Below are 20,348 nucleotides of genomic sequence, written 5' to 3'. Positions count from 1 at the left end.
GAGGGATCGGTACTGAGCCGTGTCCGGGAGGGGTCGGTACGGAGCCGTATCCGGGAGGGGTCGGTACGGAGCCGTGTCCGGGAGAGGTCGGTACGGAGCCGTGTCCGGGAGGGGTCGGTACGGAGCCCTGTCCGGGAGAGGTCGGTACGGAGCCGTGTCCGGGAGGGGTCGGTACGGAGCCGTGTCCGGGAGGGGTCTGTACGGAGCCGTATCTGGGAGGGGACGGTACGGAGCCGTGTCCGGGAGGGGTCGGTACGGAGCCGTGTCCCGGAGGGGTCGGTACGGAGCCCTGTCCGGGAGGGGTCGGTACGGAGCCGTGTCCGGGAGGGGTCGGTACGGAGCCGTGTCCGGGAGGGGTCGGTACGGAGCCGTGTCTGGGAGGGGACGGTGCGGAGCCGTGTCTGGGAGGGGACGGTACGGAGCCGTGTCCGGGAGGGGTCGGTACGGAGCCGTGTCCGGGAGAGGTCGGTACGGAGCCGTGTCCGGGAGGGGTCGTTAAGGAGCCGTGTCCGGGAGAGGTCGGTACGGAGCCGTGTCCGGGAGGGGTCGGTACTGAGCCGTGTCCGGGAGGGGTCGGCACGGAGCCGTGTCCGGGAGGGGTCGGTACGGAGCCGTGTCTGGGAGGGGTCGGTACGGAGCCGTGTCCGGGAGCGGTCGGTACGGAGCCGTGTCCGGGAGCGGTCGGTACGGAGCCGTGTCTGGGAAGGGTTGGTACGGAGCCGTGTCCGGGAGGGGTCGGTACGGAGCCGTGTCCGGGAGCGGTCGGTACGGAGCCGTGTCCGGGAGGGGTCGGTACGGAGCCGTGTCTGGGAAGGGTTGGTACGGAGCCATGTCCGGGAGGGGTCGTTACGGAGCCGTGTCTGGGAGGGGTCGTTACGGAGCCGTGTCCGGGAGGGGTCAGTACGGAGCCGTGTCCGGGAGAGTTTGTAATGGAGCCGTGTCCGGGAGGGGTTGGTACGGAGCCGTGTCCGGGAGAGTTTGTAATGGAGCCGTGTCCGGGAGAGGTCGGTACGGAGCCGTGTCCGGGAGAGGTCGGTACGGAGCCGTGTCCGGGAGAGGTCGGTACGGAGCTGTGTCCGGGAGAGGTCGGTATGGAGCTGTGTCCGGGAGAGGTCGGTATGGAGCTGTGTCCGGGAGAGGTCGGTATGGAGCCATGTCCGGGAGGGGTTGTAATGGAGCCGTGTCCGGGAGGGGTCAGTACGGAGCCGTGTCCGGGAGAGTTTGTAATGGAGCCGTTTCCGGGAGAGTTTGTAATGGAGCCGTGTCCGGGAGGGGTCGGTACGGAGCCGTGTCCGGGAGAGTTTGTAATGGAGCCGTGTCTGGGAGCGGTCGGTACGGAGCCGTGTCTGGGAGAGGTCGGTATGGAGCTGTGTCCGGGAGAGGTCGGTACGGAGCCGTGTCCGGGCTGTTGAGTGCTGAGCTCTGGGAGCAGTGGATACTGAGCTGTGAAAGGAATTTCATGGAGCTTGGAAGCACACCCTCATTTTGACTTGATATGTGTCACAATGAGACTCTGAACGGAAAAAGGAAACCTTAATTTACGACTATTCCTACCTTTGAAATCAATCACTGCAGCCGAGCTGTCAGGCAGCCTGTGTTCCAGTATTATAGCTAGCAGCATGCACAGCAAAAATGATTGAATCCGAATGGTTTACTGGAAAGTGATACGTACCCTTTTGAAAAACGTTATTGCATGCAATGGTAAAGCTATATGCTTGAGGTTGGGCCTCCCTTGAATGGCCCAGTGTTCTGTGCTGTTAGGTTTGTAGAAAAGTCTCTTTGAGTATTCCTATTCCCTGCTCCATCAGGACCATTTACATTATTAAAGAGTCCACCAGGAAATTAAGTCTGTCAAGTCCCTTTCTCTATATTCAATTTTAATAAGAAACTTCTGTTTTTGTTTTGTTTTAAATGTCTAAAAGCCTTTGCCAACTGAGTGTCACAGTGTGTTACTTCACCTTTGACATTGATTTCATTTGATATCAATCTATTCTAAGATGTTAAATCCCTTCACTTCCAGAACACCACATGGCGTATTACTTGCAGCTCCATTTAGGTTTTGGACAACTGAGAGCACACGGAATGTGTGCATGCAGATTTCTCAGCACCCCCCACCCCCTGCCAAGTGGATCTTCCCACTGTCCCTCGCAGCCTCCCCCTCCAGCATGTCAGTTCATTTGTGAACAATGGTCTTGCCCATCCGTGAGTGTATTGTGGGCGAATGCATCGACATCATGACCAAAATGAAAACCTGGCTGATGGGTGATGACATTTTTCCCTCCTATTGAGGTCTCCCCACCCGCTACATCTTCCACCACTCGGTCCACCAAGACCATCATGGTGATAATGTGGCCCTTATCACCCAACTTACACCTTGGCCTGACTGTACTTTATTTTATAATTCATTCATGGCGCTGTGAGTGTCGCTGACTAGGCCAGTATTTATTACCCATCCCTCGTTGCCCTTGAGAAGGTGGTGGTGAGCCACCTTTTTGAACCACTACAGTCCATGTGGTGTAGGTACACCCACAATGCTGTTAGGGAGGGAATGCCAAGATTTTGACCCACAACAGTGAAGGAACACCAATATATTTCCAAGTCAGGAAGGTGAATAATTTGGAGAGGAACTTGCAGGTGGTGGAATTCCCAGGCATCTGCTGCTCTTGTCCTTCTAGATGGTAGTGGTCATGCAACAGCATGGCAAGTTCTGGACACAAATCTTCAGTACAATTGCTGGGATATTGTCAGGGCCCAGAGCGTTTGCAGGATCCAGTGCCTTCAGCCGTTTCTTGTTACCATGTGGAATGAATCGTGTTGGCTGAAGACTGACATCTGTGATGCTGGAGACCTCCGGAGGAGACCGAGATGGATCATCCTCGCGGCACTTCTGACTGAAGATTGTTGCAAATGCCTCAGCTTTGTCTTTTGCACAGCTGTGCTGGGTTCCTCCATCATTGAGGATGGGGATATTTGTGGAGCCTCCTCCTCCAGTGAGTTGTTTAATTGTCCAGCACCATTCACGGCTGAGTGTGGCAGGACTGCAGAGCTTAGATCTGGTGCGTTTGTTGTGGAATCGCTTAGCTCTATTACTTTTTGCTTATTATATTTGGCACACAAGCAGACCTGTGTTGTCACTTTACCAGGTTGACACCTTTTTTTTCGGTATGCCTGATGTTGCTCCTGCCATGCTCTCCTACACCCTTCATTGAACTAGGGTTGCTCCCCTGGCTTGGTGTTAATGGTAGAGTGGGGGATAAGACAGGCCATGAGGTTGCAGATTGTGGTTTATTACAGTTCTGCTGCTGCTGATGGCCCACAGCACCTTATGGAAGCCCAGTCTTGAGTTGCGAGATCTGTTTGAAGTCTGTTCCCTTTAGCACAGTGGTAGTGCCACACAACACGATGGAGGGTATCCTAAATGTGAAGGTAGGACTTTGTCTCCACAAGGACTGTGCAGTGGTCATTTCTACTGATACTGTCATTGATAGTTGAATCTGTAGCAGGCAGGTTGGTGAGGATGAGGTCAAGTATGTTTTTCCCTCTTGTTGGTTCCCTCATCACCTGCTGCAGTCCCAGTCTTGCAGCTATGTCCTTTGGGACCCAACCAGCTTAGTCTGTGGTGGTACTACCGAGCCACTCTTGCTGATGGACATTGAAGTCCCCTACCTAGAGTACTATTTACACCCAATCCATCCTCAATGCTTCCTCCAAATGGTGTTCAACATGGAGGTGCACAGATTCATCATCTGATGATGGCTTGTACGTGGTAATCAGCTGGAGGTTTCTTTGCCCATGTTTGACCTGGTGCCATGAAACTTTATGGGGTCCTGAATCAATGTTGAGGACTCCCACGACAACTTCCTCCCGACTATACCAGTGTGCTGCCACCTCTGCTGGATTGGTCCTGCCAGCGGAATAGTGGTGTCTGGGACATTTTCTTTGAGGTATGATTCCGTGAGTATGACTATGTCAGACTATTTGCTTGACTAGTCTGTGAGTCAGCTCTCCAAATCGGGCATATGCCCCCTGATGTGAGTAAGGAGGACTTTGCAGGCTTGACAGGACTGAGTTTACCGTTGTCACTTCCGGTGCCTAGGTTGATGCCGGGTGTTCTGTCCGGTTACATTCCTTTTAGATTTTTTAGCGGTTTGAAGCAACCATGGGCGGGATGGTAGCACAGTGGTTAGCATGGTTGCTTTACAGCTCCAGGGTCCCAGGTTCGATTCCCGCCTTGGGTCACTGTCTGTACGGAGTCTGCACGTTCTCCCCGTGTCTGCGTGGGTTTCCTCCGGGTGCTCCGGTTTCCTCCCACATTCCAAAGTTGTGCAGGTTAGGTGGATTGGCCATGCTAAATTACCCTTAGTGTACAAAAGGGTTAGATGGGATTTCGGGGATAGGGTGGAGATGTGGGCTTAGATAGGGTGATCTTCCCAAGGGTCGGTGCAGACTTGATGGGCCGAATGGCCTCCTTCTGCACTGTAAATTCTATGATCTATGAATTGTTTGCTGGATCATTTCAAAGGGCAGTTAAGAGTCTCGTTTAGGCCAGACCAGGTAAGGGCAGCAGATTTCCTTCCCTAAAGGACATTAGTGAACCAGATGGAATTTTATGACAATCGACAGTAGTGATCATCAGATTTTTAATTCTAGATTTTTATTGAATTCAAATTTCACCATCTGCCATGGTGGGATTCAAACCCAGTTTCACAGTTACCCTGGATGGCTGGATTACTAGTCCAGTCACGATATCACTACGCTCTTGCACCTTTGAGAATCTCACCTTGTTCCACCCTCTCACCTCCCTTTCAAAATCATCATTCTCTACCCCTTTGAATTATAAGAAGAATATTCTCACCGAGGTATCTTCACTTATTTCCTCCCTCATTATTTAAAATATATATATATATGTACCCAATTCTTTTTTTTTTCAATTAAGGGGCAATTTTATTGTGGCCAATCCATCTACCCTGCACATCTTTGTGTTGTGGAGGTGAGACCCACGCAGACACGGGGAGAATGTGCAAACTCCACACAGACAGTGACCCAGGGCAGGGATTGAACCTGGGTCCTCAGTTCCCTGAGGCAGCTGTGCGACCACTGCACCACCATGCCCTCGCTTCTTTCCTCCCTCAACCTCTACACTGAACAACGTCTTATCCTTGATGATTTCAACCTCCATCTCAACTCATTATTCTTTCTCCTCTCCAAAGGTCATTGCTTGTCCTGCTTTAATCTCTCCATGTAAACTCTCCAACCCATGTTCATGACCATCCCCTTGACCATGCCATCTGACATGTTCTTGCAACCCCCTATCATATCAATTACAGATAAGGCCATCCCCATTCACCCCCCCCCCCCCCCCCCCCCCCCCCCCCCCCCCCACCGCCACTTTCCTCACCCCAATTCTATCTCTTTCTGCATCCATTCCTGTACAGAACTCTCTTACAAATCACTTATAACTGCATGGCTCTCTGATAACCAGAACATTTCTGCAGCTCAACCACACCCTCACCTCCACCTTTGAAGCCCCCGAGTCTCCAATAAAACCATAACTCTCTGTCACCATGGTTGCTTCCCTCTGGTATGGCCTTCATCTCCGCTCCCTTAAATCCAAGCAGACTTGAAAGGATTTGTTGGACAGATGGTTAAACTGTTTAACTGGTTTAACTGGTTCACAACTGGTCTAACTGTTCACCACCAGATGTGAGTGGACCACATAAGCTCTGTGGGAACTTGGTCTTGTCTGTTAAAACTGCTCGTTATTCTAAGCTCATCCTGGAATGTAAAGATAACCCCCAACCTCTTTTCTCTATGACATGAGTCTCCCCTCCACCCTCCCCTCTGACAACAAGTGCAAGGAGCTCACAGATCTCTTTGTTAATAAGACTGAGACCAACCACTCAGCTGCCAATACCATTTTCCTCCCATCCCCGAGATCAGCGGACTGACGCAGCCATTCCCAGCACGGCAGTGTGCTTGGGATGGTGATTGGAGTGAGATTAAGGTGAGGGCTGACTGGTTTTACCGAGATACTGAGTGACAATATGGTTTCCCGTCTCAGAGAACAAGTAGAGTTGGTGCTGTGCTCCTGGTTCATGTTTATCTCCGGTTGAAGTTGAAACTTGCAACAAATCCAGTATACTGTTGTGTAAGTTGCATTGCAATGGTGGGAACTGTGGCGTTTTACGACCAAAAACGCGGCGCAAAACAGCCACCGATCCCCCATCTGATGGGGGACTAGCAGGCACGCAGCGTCGAGCCCCCAGCTCTAGCTGCGGATATGGCCGGAGAATTGCCGGGTCTGTGACCCCGCATTCACACAGTGCTGGCCTGCAGCGGCCGCGCCGTGCAACATGGCACCGACCGTGTGCGGATCCGGCCTGCCAAATAGTGACCCCCTTTGGCCAGGCTCGCCACCCCCCCAGATCACCCCCCACCAGTGCCGCCAGCCCCCGCCAAAGCCCCACCCACCGGGGGATCGGCTCCCCCCTGACTGTGGCGTCGCTATACTTAGTCCGCAGCCGCCACGACGAGTTCCCGAAAATAAATACCACACGCGACCGACGCCATCGGGAAATAGGCCCATCAGAGGGGTGGGATGGCCTCAGGTAACGTTCTGAGGCCGTCCCAATGGCATGCGGCGTACCCCTAGAGTATGCCATTTTGGAGGGGGCGGAGCATCGCAAAAGCGCCGCCGCCCCCAATTTCGATTCTCCGGCCGATCGACGAATGCGATTTCGGTGTCGGAGACCGGAGAATCCCGCCCATGATCTGTTCAAAAGGCGTGATTGAGCTCCCCTCATTTCCTTGTGAGTCAAGACAATGTATTGTTAAGCTGTGCAAACAAGCAGCTCCTAATTCTGGTCCCCATTTGGGAAGGAGTTGGTGATCACAGCCAAGGGAGTTGTTGTGGATTGTTGCAATTAACCCTGGAGATTTGGGCTTGGGAATGATTATCATAGATTATCAAGTGCAGAAGGAGGCCATTCGGCCCATCGAGTCTGCACCGGCTCTTGAAAAGAGCACCCTACCCAAGGTCAACACCTCCACCCTATCCTCATAACCCAGTAACCCCACCCAACACTAAGGGCAATTTTGGACACTAAGGGCAATTTATCATGGCCAATCCACCTAACCTGCACATCTTTGGACTGTGGGAGGAAACTGGAGCACCCGGAGGAAACCCACTCACACACGGGGAGGATGTGCAGACTCCGCACAGACAGTGACCCAAGCCGGAATCGAACCTGGGACCCTGGAGCTGGGAAGCAATTGTGCTAACCACTGTGCTACCGTGCTGCCCAAATGGCCGAAGGACAGCTCCTGATCCCAATCCAGTCACCACTGCCCGAATTGTAGGTGCTGGATTGGGACAGCATTGGATATCTCTTGTCACATCCTGGCCCACCCCACCTCTCACTGTATAACTCAGGTTACAAAATGAGGAACAAGCACTTAGACTACGTGCCAGAGAGTGTTCCCTCCTGGAGAATGATGCCTTGTATGAGGCTGCACCTGTGGGAAAGGGTGAGGAGGGCAAACTATATAGTGAATTTTCTCAATCCTTTCATCTTCTCTTCACTTTTGCTCTTCCTTTCCCCTCCTCACATACTTCCGCTTCTTGCTTTTCTTTCTTCTCCACTCTTTCCCCCTTTCTCTCTTCTCTCCCACTTTCTCTCTTCCTCTTTACTTCTCCCTCATTCTCTCCATCTCGCTACTCCTTTCCCACCCTATCTCTCACTCTTCCCTTTTTTTCTCCCTCTCTTCTTCACTTTCCTTCTCTTTCTGTTCAATCCTCCCCAGCCCCCCCAATCCTCTGTCCTCCTCTCAGATGAGCCATTGATCCAAGGACCCCTCCGGCCTCTCGGATTTGGATTTGTTTATTGTTACCCGTACCAAGGTATTTTTCTGCATGCTGTTCAAAAAGATCGTTTGTACATGAAAAAAAATACTTCATCGGGCAACTCAAAGTACACAATGTAAATACATAGACACAGTCATCAGGTGAAGCATTCAGAAGTGTAGTATTAATCAAAGTCAGCCCACAAGCGGGTTGTTTAGGAGTCTGGTAACTATGGGGATGAAGCTGTTTTTGAATCTGTCCGTGCATGTTTTCGGATTTTGTATCTGCTGCCCGATGGAAGAAGTTAGAAGAGTGACGGATGTTGAAAAGTTGAATAGATGTATAAGATCTCATTGCACTATTTGGAGGAAGGGCAGGGTTGTCCTCAGTGTCCTAGTTGATATTTATCCCTCAACCAACATCACTAAAATCATCACAGATTGTCTGGTCATTCTGTTTGTGGGAGCTTCCTATGCATAAATTAGTTCCCAATGTTCTATGTGGCAACAGCGATATAAAAAAAAATAATTTACGGGATGTGGCCGTCGCTGGTTCGGCCAGCATTTATTGTGCCTCCCTAGTTGGCAACACTTTAAAAGCACTTTGGCTTTAAAAGGCTTTCGGACATCTGAGATTGTGAAATGTCTAATACAAATCCGAGACTTTTCTTTCCTTTTCTCACTTTCCCCTTCCCTGCTCATCCAAATCCCCGAATCTCCCTTCCCTCCAACCACTTGCTTTTCCCTGATTTCTTGCTCTGATGTTATCTAGCTATTATTTCTTTCATTCTGTGATAATGGATTCAAGCTTCTTTGTATAATTTCAGATCCATCCACAGATGCTTAAACCCATCCACTGGATACTTGTGGAAGTGATGAATGTTCCTGCACTCTGGAATCTACATCTGCTGCCCTCGGTCCCTCACCATCCCTCCCCCACTGTCTTTTGGTCAGCCCTCTAACCAAGCTCCCTCCTATCAGCATGACCTTCCTGATGATGGACCCCACCCAAAATCTTAACTCCCCTTTTTTCTTTCTGACAGAACCCCTGTGAAGTTTCAACATTTAATGTTCCGCCTTTGCCTTTCCAGTTTCTCATTCTCTCTCCATCCCAGTTCTGTTTGTTCTGTCCTGGGAATGTTAGGGATTTCCATTGTTTGACTCACAGTGGGTCTTTATTTGAGGTTCCACGCTGTCTGACCTTCCGATTGACCTGATGTGATTATTCTGTTTTTTTGCAGTCGGATGTAGTCCACCAGAGTGTGTTTGAGCTGATCCACACGGATGACCGAGCAATGTTTCGTCACCAGCTACACTGGGCCCTGAATCCACCTGCCTGCCAGGAAGTCAATCCTCGAGCAGACAGTGAGTTGTCAACTAATTGGGTGCCTTTACATCAAAGTGCTAGCAGTAGCCAAAGGTATTCCATCATGTGAAAACAAGCACGCTGAGAATAGTAACAAATACACTTGACCAATGAATCGAATCACTGAATGGATACAGCACAAAAGGAGGTCATTCAGCTAATTGTGTTCATGCCAGCTCTCTATTAAATTAAGACAGCTGGCCCCACTCTCTCCCTGTAGCCCAGCACATATTTTTCTTTTCAGATGTTTATCCAATTCACTATTGAACACCAAGATTGAACCTACCTCCACCACATTCACATTCCAGAACCTCGCCACTCTCTGTGAACCTGCCTCCACCACACTCTCAGACAGTACATTCCACATCCTACCCACTCACTGTGCGCATCTGTCTCCACCACACTCTCAGACAGTGCATTCCAGATCCTAGCCACTCGCTGTGTGAATCTGTCTCCACCATACTCTCAGACAGTGTATTCCAGATCCTACCCACTCGCTGAGTGTATCTGTCTCCACCACATTCTCAGACAGTACATTCCAGATCCTAGCCACTCGCTGTGTGAATCTGTCTCCACCATACTCTCAGACAGTGTATTCCAGATCCTACCCACTCGCTGAGTGAAGCTGTCTCCACCACATTCTCAGACAGTGCATTCCAGATCCTAACAACTCGCTGTGTGAATCTGCCTCCACCACACTCTCAGACAGTACATTCCAGATCCTAACCACTCGCTTTGTGAATCTGCCTCCACCACACTCACAGACAGTACATTCCAGACCCTAACCACTTGCTGTGTGAATCTGTCTCCACCACATTCTCAGACAGTGCATTCCAGATCCTAACAACTCGCTGTGTGAATCTGCTTCCACCACACTCTCAGCCAGTGCATTCCAGATCCTAACCACTCGCTGTGTGAATCTGTCTCCATCACATTCCCAGACAGTGCATTCCAGATCCTAACCACTCGCTGTGTGAATCTGTCTCCATCACACTCACAGACAGTGCATTCCAGATCACTACCACTCACTGTGTAAATAGATATTCCTCATGTCTCCATTGTTTTTTTGACCATTCATTTTGAGTTGGTGCCCTCTGGTTGTGGACCCTTCCACCAATGGGAACAGTTTCTCTCCATCTGCTCTGTGCCGACGCTACAGGTTTTGAGCGCTTCTATCAAATCTCCTCTCAATCTCTTTTCCAAGGGAAACACGTCCAGCTGCTCCAATCTATAAATTCATGATGTAGAAATTCAGACAGGTAAAAATATTTGCTATCCATTCTTGGATGTGAACGTCACTGGAAAAGCTAGAAAATGTAGCCCATCCTTAATTGTTCTTGAGGAGGTGGTGAGCCACTGCAATCAGTGAGGTGTAGGTATACCCACTGTGCTGTGAGGAAGGCAGTTCCAGGCATTTGACCAATTATAGTGAAGGAACAGTGATATATTTCCCAGTCAGGATTGTGGGTGGCTTCAAGGGGAACTTTCAGGTGATGGTGTTCCCAGGTATCTGCTGCCCTTGTGCTTCTAGACAGTAGTGTTGTGGGTTTGGAAGGTGCTGTCTAAGGATGTTCAGTGAGTTCCTGCAGTGTATCATGTAGATGGTGCACATGGCTGCTATTGTGCACTAGCACTGGCCAGAGTGAATGCTTAAGGTTGGTGATGGGCATTCGATCAAGCGAGCTGCTTTGTTCTCGATTGTGTTGAGCTTTTCTTTTTTTTTAATAAACATTTTATTGAGGTATTTTTGGTATTGTAACAGCAATGTACATGAAACTATAAACATATTGCAAAAGCCATCTCCCTTCCTTACAGGACCCACCTTTATTAACCCCCTACTCTAAGCTAAACTAACCCCCCCCCCCCCCCTTCTGCTGACGATTAATTTTCCGCGAAGAAGTCAACGAACGGTTGCCACCTCCGGGTGAACCCTAACGGTGACCCTCTCAAGGCGAACTTGAATTTCTCCAAACAGAGAAAGCTACCCATGTCCGATAGCCAGGTCTCCGACTTCGGGGGCTTTGAGTCCCTCCAAGCTAATAGTATCCATCTCCGGCTACCAGCGAAGCAAAGGCTAGAACGTCTGCCTCTTTCTCCTCCTGGATTCCCGGGTCCTCCGACACCCTGAAAATCACCACCTCTGGACTCAGTGCCACCCTTGTTTTTAAGACCGTGGACATGACGTCCGCAAACCCCTGCCAAAATCCCCTAAGCTTTGGACATGTTCAGAACATGTGGACATGGTTCGCTGGTCCTCCTGCACATTTTGCACACCTGTCTTCCACCCCAAAGCATGTGCTCATCCGGGCCACTGTCATGTGAGCCCAATGAACGACCTTGAATTGTATCAGGCTGAGCCTGGCACATGTTGCGGATGCGTTGACTCTACGCAACACATCCGCCCATAGACCATCCTCTATCTCTCCTCCCAGCTCCTCCTCCCACTTGCGTTTCAGCTCCTCGTTTTGCGTCTCCTCTGACCCCATAAGTTCCTTGTAAATGTCAGAGACTCTCCCTTCTCCTACCCACCCTCTGGAAACTACCCTGTCCTGAATCCCCCTTAGCGGTAGGAGCGGGAAGGTTGACACCTATTTACATGGGAAGTCCCACACCTGCAGATACCTGAATTTGTTTCCCCTCGCCAACCCAAACTTCTTCTCCAGCGCCCTCATACTTGGAAAGCTCCCCTCTATCAACATATCCCCCATCCTCTCAATCCCTGCTGTCCGTCATAACCGGAACCCCCCCCATCCATACTTCCCGGGGCAAACTGGCGATTATTACAGATTGGGGCCCAGACCGATGCTCCCTCTGCTCCCACATGTCTCCTCCATTGCCCCCAGACTCTCAGGGCCGCCACCACCAGGAGCTGGTGGAGTACCGTGCCGGCGGGAACAGCAGAGGCGCAGTCACCAACACCCCCAGACTGGTGCCCTTGCATGAAGCCGCCTCCATACACTCCCTTGCCGACCCCTCCCCCACCACCCACTTCCTGATCATGGCTATATTCACCGGCCAGTAATGGTTACTAAAATTTGGCAACGCCAGCCCACCCTCTCCCCGACTCCGCTCAAGCATTCCTTACCCGCGGGGTCTTGCCCGTCCAAACAAAGCCAGTGATCACTTTGTTGACCCATTTTAAAAAGGACCGCGCAATAAAGATGGGGAGACACCGAAATACAAACAGGAATCTCGGGAGGACCGTCATCTTCACCGTCTGCACCCTCCCAGCCAATGACAACGGGAACGCGTCCCACCTCCGAAAATTGTCCTTCATTTGGTCTACTAGTCGGGCCAGATTTAATTTATGCAGCCGATCCCATTCCCGCGCCACCTGAATACCTAGGTACCTAAAGCTTCCCCCTACTAGTCTAAACGGCAGCTCCCCCAATCGCCTCTCCTGTCCCCTCGCCTGGATCACAAACATCTCACTTTTCCCCATATTTAGCTTATTCCCTGAAAACCAGCCAAATTCCCCTAGAATCCTCATGATTTCTTCCATCCCCTCTGTTGAGTCTGATACATACAGAAGCAGGTCGGCTGCATAGAGCGAGACTCTGTGCTCCCCCCCCCCCACCCCCCCGACCAGCCCCTTGAGGCTCTCAGAGCATTGCCAATGGCTCTATAGCTAGCGCGAACAATAGTGGGGAGAGGGGGCATCCTTGTCTCGTCCCCCGGAGCAGTCTAAAATAGTCCGATGTTGTCCTCTTCATCCGTTCGCTTGCCACAGGAGCCTGATACAGCAACCTGACCCAGTCAATAAAGCCCCGCCCAAATCCGAACTGTCCCAGTACCTCCCACAGATAACCCATTCTACCCGATCAAAAGCCTTTTCTACATCCATTGCAATCACTACCTCCACCTCTCTACCTTCCGGGGGCATCATGATCACGTTTAACAACCTTCTTACATTAGCCACTGTGGTAGTCACCACTGTTGTATATATCACATACGAGATGTAATACGGTAAGGTTCCTGTACTACAGGTACGGGGGTAGATCCCTGCCTGCTGGCTCCGCCCAGTCGGCGGAGTAGAAATGTGTGTGCTCACCGAGCTGCAGCCATTTTGGCAGCAGCTGTAGGAGGCCACACATCTCTGTGTAATAAAGCCTCGATTATACTCTACTCTCGTCTCGTCGTAATTGATAGTGCATCAATTGATTAAGCAGAGATTTTACAAAGATGGATCTCCGCATCAAGCCGGATCGCCTGCAGCTGCACCCTCAAGCAGACAACGCCAAGTCGGCCTTCGCACATTGGCTAGCTTGCTTTGAAGCCTACATCGGATCTGCGACTGAACCACCCTCAGAGGCACAGAAGCTCCAGATCCTGTATACGCGGCTGAGCTCCGATATCTTTCCCCTCATCCGGGATGCGCCGACCTACGCCAAGGCCATGGCGCTACTGAAAGAGAACTACACTCAGCAGACCAACAAGCTCTACACCAGGCACCTCCTGCCAACGCAGCATCAACTCCCCGGTGAGTCTGTGGAAGATTTCTGGCATGCCCTGCACGCCCTGGCGAGGGACTGCGATTGCCAGGCAGTTTCGCCCATTGAACATTCCGAACTCCTAATTAGGGACGCTTTCGTTACGGGCATAGGGTCAGCGTACATCTGCCAACGGCTCTTAGAAGGGGCTACCCGCGACCTCGCGACAACCAAGAAACTCGCGATCTCACTAGCGGTCGCCTCCCGTAATGTACAAGCGTCCACCCCTGACCGTACGACGCCCCCTCCTGGACATCGTAGACCCCACCAGCGAACAACCCCCAGCCAACCCCAAGCCTGTGCCGCGCGGCAGCCAGTCAACCCCGTGGGACCCAACTGCTATTTCTGCAGACAGACAAAGCACCCCCGGCAGCGCTGCCCGGCACGGAGCGCACTCTGCAAGGCCTGCGGGAAGAAAGGACATTTCGCTGTTGTGTGCCAGGCCCGCTCGATCGCTGCTGTAACCAAGCCCATTGTTCCTGCACCCTCCACGTGCAACCCGTGGGTGCCGCCATTTTCGCCCCCGCAACCCACGTGCGACCCGTGGGCGCCGCCATCTTGTTTGCCTCAGGACACGTGCGGCCCGTGGGCGCCGCCATCTTCCCCCCATCGGGCCTCATACGACCCGTGGGCGCCGCCATCTTTAACGCCGCCCGCCATGGGCGCCGCCATCTTCCCCGCCTCAGGACGCCTGCTCGTCGAGCACCTCATCGGGCCGCTAATCGCCTGCCGACCAGCCAGGGGCCTTCCAACACCAGATCAGCTTGCCTCCATCACGATCGACCAGTCCCGGCCGCACAACCTCGCAACCGCGTCGACGACGGTAAAGGTCGATGGGCACAAGACATCATGCCTTCTTGACTCCGGGAGCACAGAGAGCTTCATCCACCCCGATACGGTAAGGCGCTGCTCCCTCGCGGTACACCCCATTAACCAGAGAATCTCCCTGGCCCACGGATCGCACTCCGTCGAGATCCGGGTGTACTGCACCGCCACCCTCACCATCCAGGGCGTAGAGTTCAGCGACTTCCGGCTCTACATCCTCCCCAACCTTTGCGCTGCCCTGTTACTCGGTCTGGACTTCCAGTGCAACCTCCAAAGTCTAACCCTGAAATTTGGCGGGCCCCTACCACCCCTTACTGTATGCGGTCTCACGACCCTTAAGTTCGACCCGCCTTCTCTGTTTGCAAACCTCACCCCGGATTGCAAACCCGTCGCCACCAGCAGCAGATGGTACAGCGCCCAGGACAGGACCTTCATCCGGTCCGAAGTCCAGCGGCTGCTGCGGGAAGGCATTATCGAGGCCAGCAACAGCCCCTGGAGAGCCCAAGTGGTAGTTGTGAAAACTGGCGAGACAAACAGGATAGTCGTTGACTACAGTCAGACCATCAATCGCTACACTCAGTTCGACGCATGTACCCCCTCCCACGCATATCTGATATGGTCAGTCAGATTGCACAGTACCGGGTCTTCTCGATAGTGGACCTGAAATCTGCCGACCATCAGCTCCCCATTCGCTAGGCGGACCGCCCGTACACCGCATTTGAAGCAGACGGCCACCTTTACCACTTCCTTAGGGTTCCCTTTGGCGTCACAAATGGGGTCTCGGTCTTCCAACGGGAGATGGACCGAATGGTTGACCGGTACGGACTGCGGGCCACCTTCCCGCACCTGGATAACGTCACCATCTGCGGCCATGACCAGCAGGACCACGACGCTAAGCTTTCCAAATTCCTCCACACTGCCAAACGCCTCACCTAACGTACAACAAGGAGAAGTGCGTGTTCAGCACCAACCGCTTAGCCATCCTCGGCTATGCGGTGCAATATAGAGTTCTAGGGCCCGACCCCGATCGCATGCGCCCCTCATGGAACTCCCCCTCCCCCACTGCCCCAAGGCCCTCAAACGATGCCTGGGGTTCTTCTCATACAACGCCCAGTGGATCCCTAACTATGCGGACAAGGCCCGCCCATTCATTCACTCCACCATTTTCCCCCTGACGGCCAAGGCTCACCAGGCCTTCAACCGCATCAAGGCCGACATCGCCAAGACCGTGATGCACACGGTCGACGAGACCCTCCCCTTCCAAGTCGAGAGCGATGCATCAGACGTCACTCTGGCCGCCACCCACAACCAGGCAGGCAGGCCTGTGGCATTCTTTTCACGCACCCCCCATGCCTCCAAAATTCGGCACTCCTCCGTCGAGAAGGAGGCCCAAGCCATCGTAGAAGCTGTGCGACATTGGAGGCATTACCTGGCCGGCAGGAGATTCACTCTCCTCACTGACCAACGGTCGGTAGCCTTCATGTTCAATAACACACAGCGGGGCAAGATCAAAAATGATAAAATCTTGAGGTGGAGGATCGAGCTCTCCACCTACAATTACGAGACTTTGTATCGCCCCGGTAAGCTCAACGAGCCCCCCCGATACCCTATCCCGAGGTACATATGCCAGCGCACAAGTGGATCGACACGACGCTCTCTTGACACCCAGGGGTCACCCGGTTCCTTCACTTCATAAAGACCCGCAATCTGCTATACTCCATTGAGGAGGTCAGGGCTATCACCAGAGATTGCCAGGTCTGCGCGGACTGCAAACCGCACTTCTAGCGGCCAAACATCGCGTGTCTAGTGAAGGCTTCCCGCCCCTTTGAAATGAAATGAAATGAAAAATGAAAATCACTTATTGTCACAAATAGGCTTCAACTGAAGTTACTGTGAAAAGCCCCTAGTCGCCACATTCCGGCGCCTGTTCGGGGAGGCTGGTATTGAGATCAGCTCCCCTCTGACCACCGCCTTCAGTGCTTCCCAGACCAACGCTGCTGAAATTTCCCCCGTGTCATTGACCTGCAGGTAGTTCTGAATACATTTCCTCAGCCGCTCGCACACCCCTTCGTCAGCCAAAAGTCCCACATCTAACCTCCATTGCGGGCGCTGGTTACTGTCTTTACTAACCTGCAGGTCAACCCAGTATGGAGCATGGTCTGAGATTGTGATCGCAGAGTACCCCGTGTCCACCACCCCTGCCAGTAAGGCCCTGCTCAAAATAAAGAAATCGATCCGGGAGTACACTTTATGCACGTGTGAGTAGAAGGAGAACTCCTTCACCCTCGGCTGCCCAAATGGATCCATCTGGATCCTGACTGACCCAGCCTTTCCTCAGTCTAATCTGGTCAGCTACTCTAAGGTGCGTCTCTTGCAACATTACCACGTCCGCCTTCAGTCCCCTAAGATGCGCGAACACACGTGATCTCTTGGCCGGCCCATTTAACCCTTGAACATTCCAGGTGATCAGCCTAGTAGGGGGGCTCATTGGGCCCGCCCCCCCCCCCCCCCCCCCCCCCCCCCCCCCCCTCGCCGATCAGTCATTCCCTTTTTTGGGCCTGCCTCCAGCCCATGCTCCACGCCTCCACCGGCCTGCCCCCAGGCAGCCTCCACCCCCAACCTCCTCTCTGTCCCTCAGCCCAAGTCCCTCCCTTGTCAGCAGAACACTTACCCCCCTCCTCCCCCTAGTAACAACGCTCTGTAACCCAATCCCTTTAATAAACCGAACATATGCACCACCCCCTAATGCGCTTCCGTGAGCTAGGCCCCCATCCCTGGTGCCGGATAGTCTCCCACCTATTGTCTCTCTCTCTCCCCCCCCCCCCCGCTCATACAAACATACTCCAACATCAAACAATCCCCACACAATTGCTCGACAGAAAAACACCAAGATCTAAACAAGCACACCTCCATCCCCCAACAGTGCATATGAAAATCTTAACTCACTCAGCTCTACCGCCGGTCCCAAATCAATGCAAAGGCATTACAAACAGCTTTCACAAAATGAAAAATGAGAAACTTTTTTTAAAAGAACAGTGAAACAAAACAAAAAAAAACATGATCGTTGCAGCAAAGTTCAAACAGTCTCAGTCCACCACCAGTCCTTTCCTTTTCGCGAAGTCCAGCGCGTCCTCAGGCGACTCAAAATAAAAGTGCTGTTCCTCGTACGTGACCCAGAGACGGGCCGGATACAACAGTCCGAACCTCACCTTTTTCTTAAAGAGGATCGACCTAATCTGGTTGAAGCCTGCTCTTCTCCTGGCCACCTCCACACTCAGGTCTTGGTAAACCCGCAGGATCATAGAATCATAGAATTTACAGTGCAGAAGGAGGCCATTCGGCCCATCGAGTCTGCACCGGCTCTTTGAAAGAACACCCTACCCAATCCCACACCTACACCCTATAACCCAGTAACCCGACCCAACACTATGAGCAATTTAGGACACTAAGGGCAATTTTAGCATGACCAATCCACCTAACCTGCATATCTTTGCACTGTGGAAGGAAACCGGAGCACCCGGAGGAAACCCACGCACACACGGGGAAAATGTGCAGACTCCGCACAGACGGGAATCGAACCTGGGACCCTGGAGCTGTGAAGCAATTGTGCTAACCACCATGCTACCGTGCTGGCCCTAGGGGGAGGAGGGGGGTAAATGTTCTGCTGACGAGGGAGGGACTTGGGCTAAGGGACAGAGAGGATACATTTATCCCACTTTCAGCTCCGTGTCTGCTTGGCCCACTGCAGAATGCGCTCCTTATCCAAGTAGCTGTGGAATATCACCATCATTGCCCTTGGGGGGGTCTCCCATTCGCGGCTTCCTTGCGAGTGCTCCGTGAGCCCTGTCCACCTCCAAAGGCCGGGAGAATGCCCCATCCCCCAGCAGCTTCTCAAACATGTCTGCGATGTATGCCCCAGCATCCGCTCCTTCGGGCCTCTCCGGGAGACCAACGATTCTCAAGTTCTGCAGGCGGGACCTATTCTCTAGGTCCTCCACCTTCTCCAGGAGCTTCTTCTGCTGGTCTCTCGGCATCCCCACCTCCAACTCCACCGCAGTTTGATGTTCCTCCTGCTCAGCCAGCGCCTTCTCTACCTTCTGGATCGCCTGATCTTCGGCGTCCAATCTAAGCTCCAACCGCTCAATTGACTCTTTTATTGGGTCCAAGCTGTCCCGTTTCTGCTTAGCAAAGCCTTCCTGAATAACTTGCATCAGCTGCTCCGTTGACCACTGGGTCGACAAACAAGAGGTCCGGCCTTCTGCCATGCTGTCTCCCGCTGCAGCTTCAGCCCAAGACTTCCCTGCCTTTCTGTTTCTGCCTTGACGACCACTTCTAATCCTTCTTTCCACGCACTGATGTGGAAATCCAGTCCACAATTGCCTCTGTCATCAGTTTTACAATTCGAGTCCGGTAGAAAATTGGGGGAAAAGGTCCAAAAGTCCGACCAGAGCGGGAGCCACCAAATGTGCGACTTACTCCTTCATAGCTGCCACCGGAAGTCCGTGTTGAGCTTTTCTGAGTGGACGGTTCAATGTGGGGAACAGGAAAATTGCAATTGGATTCAGGGCCTCTAAGCAAGGGAGATAAATCATTCAGCTGTGATTATCTTCTGTTACTATGATTGTGTGTGAGGTGAGGACACAATCTGATTTGGCTGTGATGCCTTCTACACAGCAACAGAAACTTGATACTTAGCCATGTGAGGAGATATCAGGGCAGGAGTCCAAAAAAAATCATCATAAATGTGTTAAAAGAGGTGGAGAGGTTCAGGGAGGGAATTCCGGGCCCAGTATGCTGATGGCATGGCCACCAGTGCTGGAGTGATTAAAATCGGGTATGGTAAAGAGGCCAGAATTGGAGGAGTGCAGAGATCTCGGAGAGTTGTGGAGTTGGAGGAGGTTACGGAGATGGGGAGTGGGACCATGAAGGGATTTGAAAATGAGAATAAGAATTTTTAATTTGAGTCCTGTGTAGGTCACTGAGCACAGGGGTGATGGGTGAGTGGGTTTTGGTGCGAGTTGCCATTTGTGCAGCAGAATGTTGAAAGAGTGAAGTTTATGGAGGGTCGAATATGGGAGATCCAGGTTTGGGTTGGGAGAGTCGGGTCCAGAGGTAACAAAGATAGGAATGAGAGTGCCAGCAGCAAATGAGCTGAGACGAGGGGGGAGAAGGATGGTGGAAGCAAACGGCCTTGGTGATGGAGCGGAGGTGGGGATGAGGATTGGAACAGTCCATTTCGAGGGATAGCGCAGTGGTTAGCAATGTTGCCTCACATATGAGCCCTGTGTACGTCACCAGCAGCATATGAGCTGAGGACCAGGGTTCAATCCCAGCCCCAGGTCACTGTCTGTGTGGAGTTTGCACATTCTCCCATTGTCTGTGTGGGTCTCACCCCCACAACCCAAAGATGTGCAGGTTAGGTGGATTGGCCATGCTAAATTGCCCCTTAAGCGGATTTTTAAAAAAAGAACAGTCCATTTCAGCCTCACACAGTAGCCGGGGTGTGAGATGGAGCTGGTGGCTCAAGAATGGAGTCGGTGATGAGATTCAAAAACATTGATTTTAATCCGCTCAATATTTATTTGGAGGAAATTTCTGCTCATTGGTTGTTGGTTAACCACCGTGACATATCCGAGTGTGGGGGTCAGCCTGCAGGGGCACACAGTTGCATTCTCATACATCAGACAAAGTCTTATATGGAGGTATGTGTGGACTTTAACAGGGGTCAGTGGGTTAGTAACAGCTTAACCCCATTGGTTAACCTGTGTTGTATATTTGCACAGCAGTAAATCATAAAACTGCCTGCGAATCCTTCTTTGGATTTG

General features: G+C 52.1%; 1 protein-coding gene across 1 annotated transcript in view; it reads left to right on the top strand.

Annotated features, from left to right (window-relative positions):
- Positions 1–20,348, top strand: part of LOC140394113 (uncharacterized) — a 337,294-nt gene that overhangs the window by 210,731 nt on the left and 106,215 nt on the right. The window contains exon 5 of the mRNA XM_072480974.1: positions 9,084–9,207. Within this exon, the coding sequence (XP_072337075.1) occupies positions 9,084–9,207 (124 nt within the window). The remainder of the gene's footprint in view (positions 1–9,083; positions 9,208–20,348) is intronic.

This window comes from Scyliorhinus torazame, chromosome 2 (assembly GCF_047496885.1).
Source record: "Scyliorhinus torazame isolate Kashiwa2021f chromosome 2, sScyTor2.1, whole genome shotgun sequence".
NCBI lineage: Eukaryota > Metazoa > Chordata > Chondrichthyes > Carcharhiniformes > Scyliorhinidae > Scyliorhinus > Scyliorhinus torazame.
The sequence above is the reverse complement of the archived record's forward strand: the minus strand, read 5'-3'. Positions and strand labels throughout refer to the sequence as shown.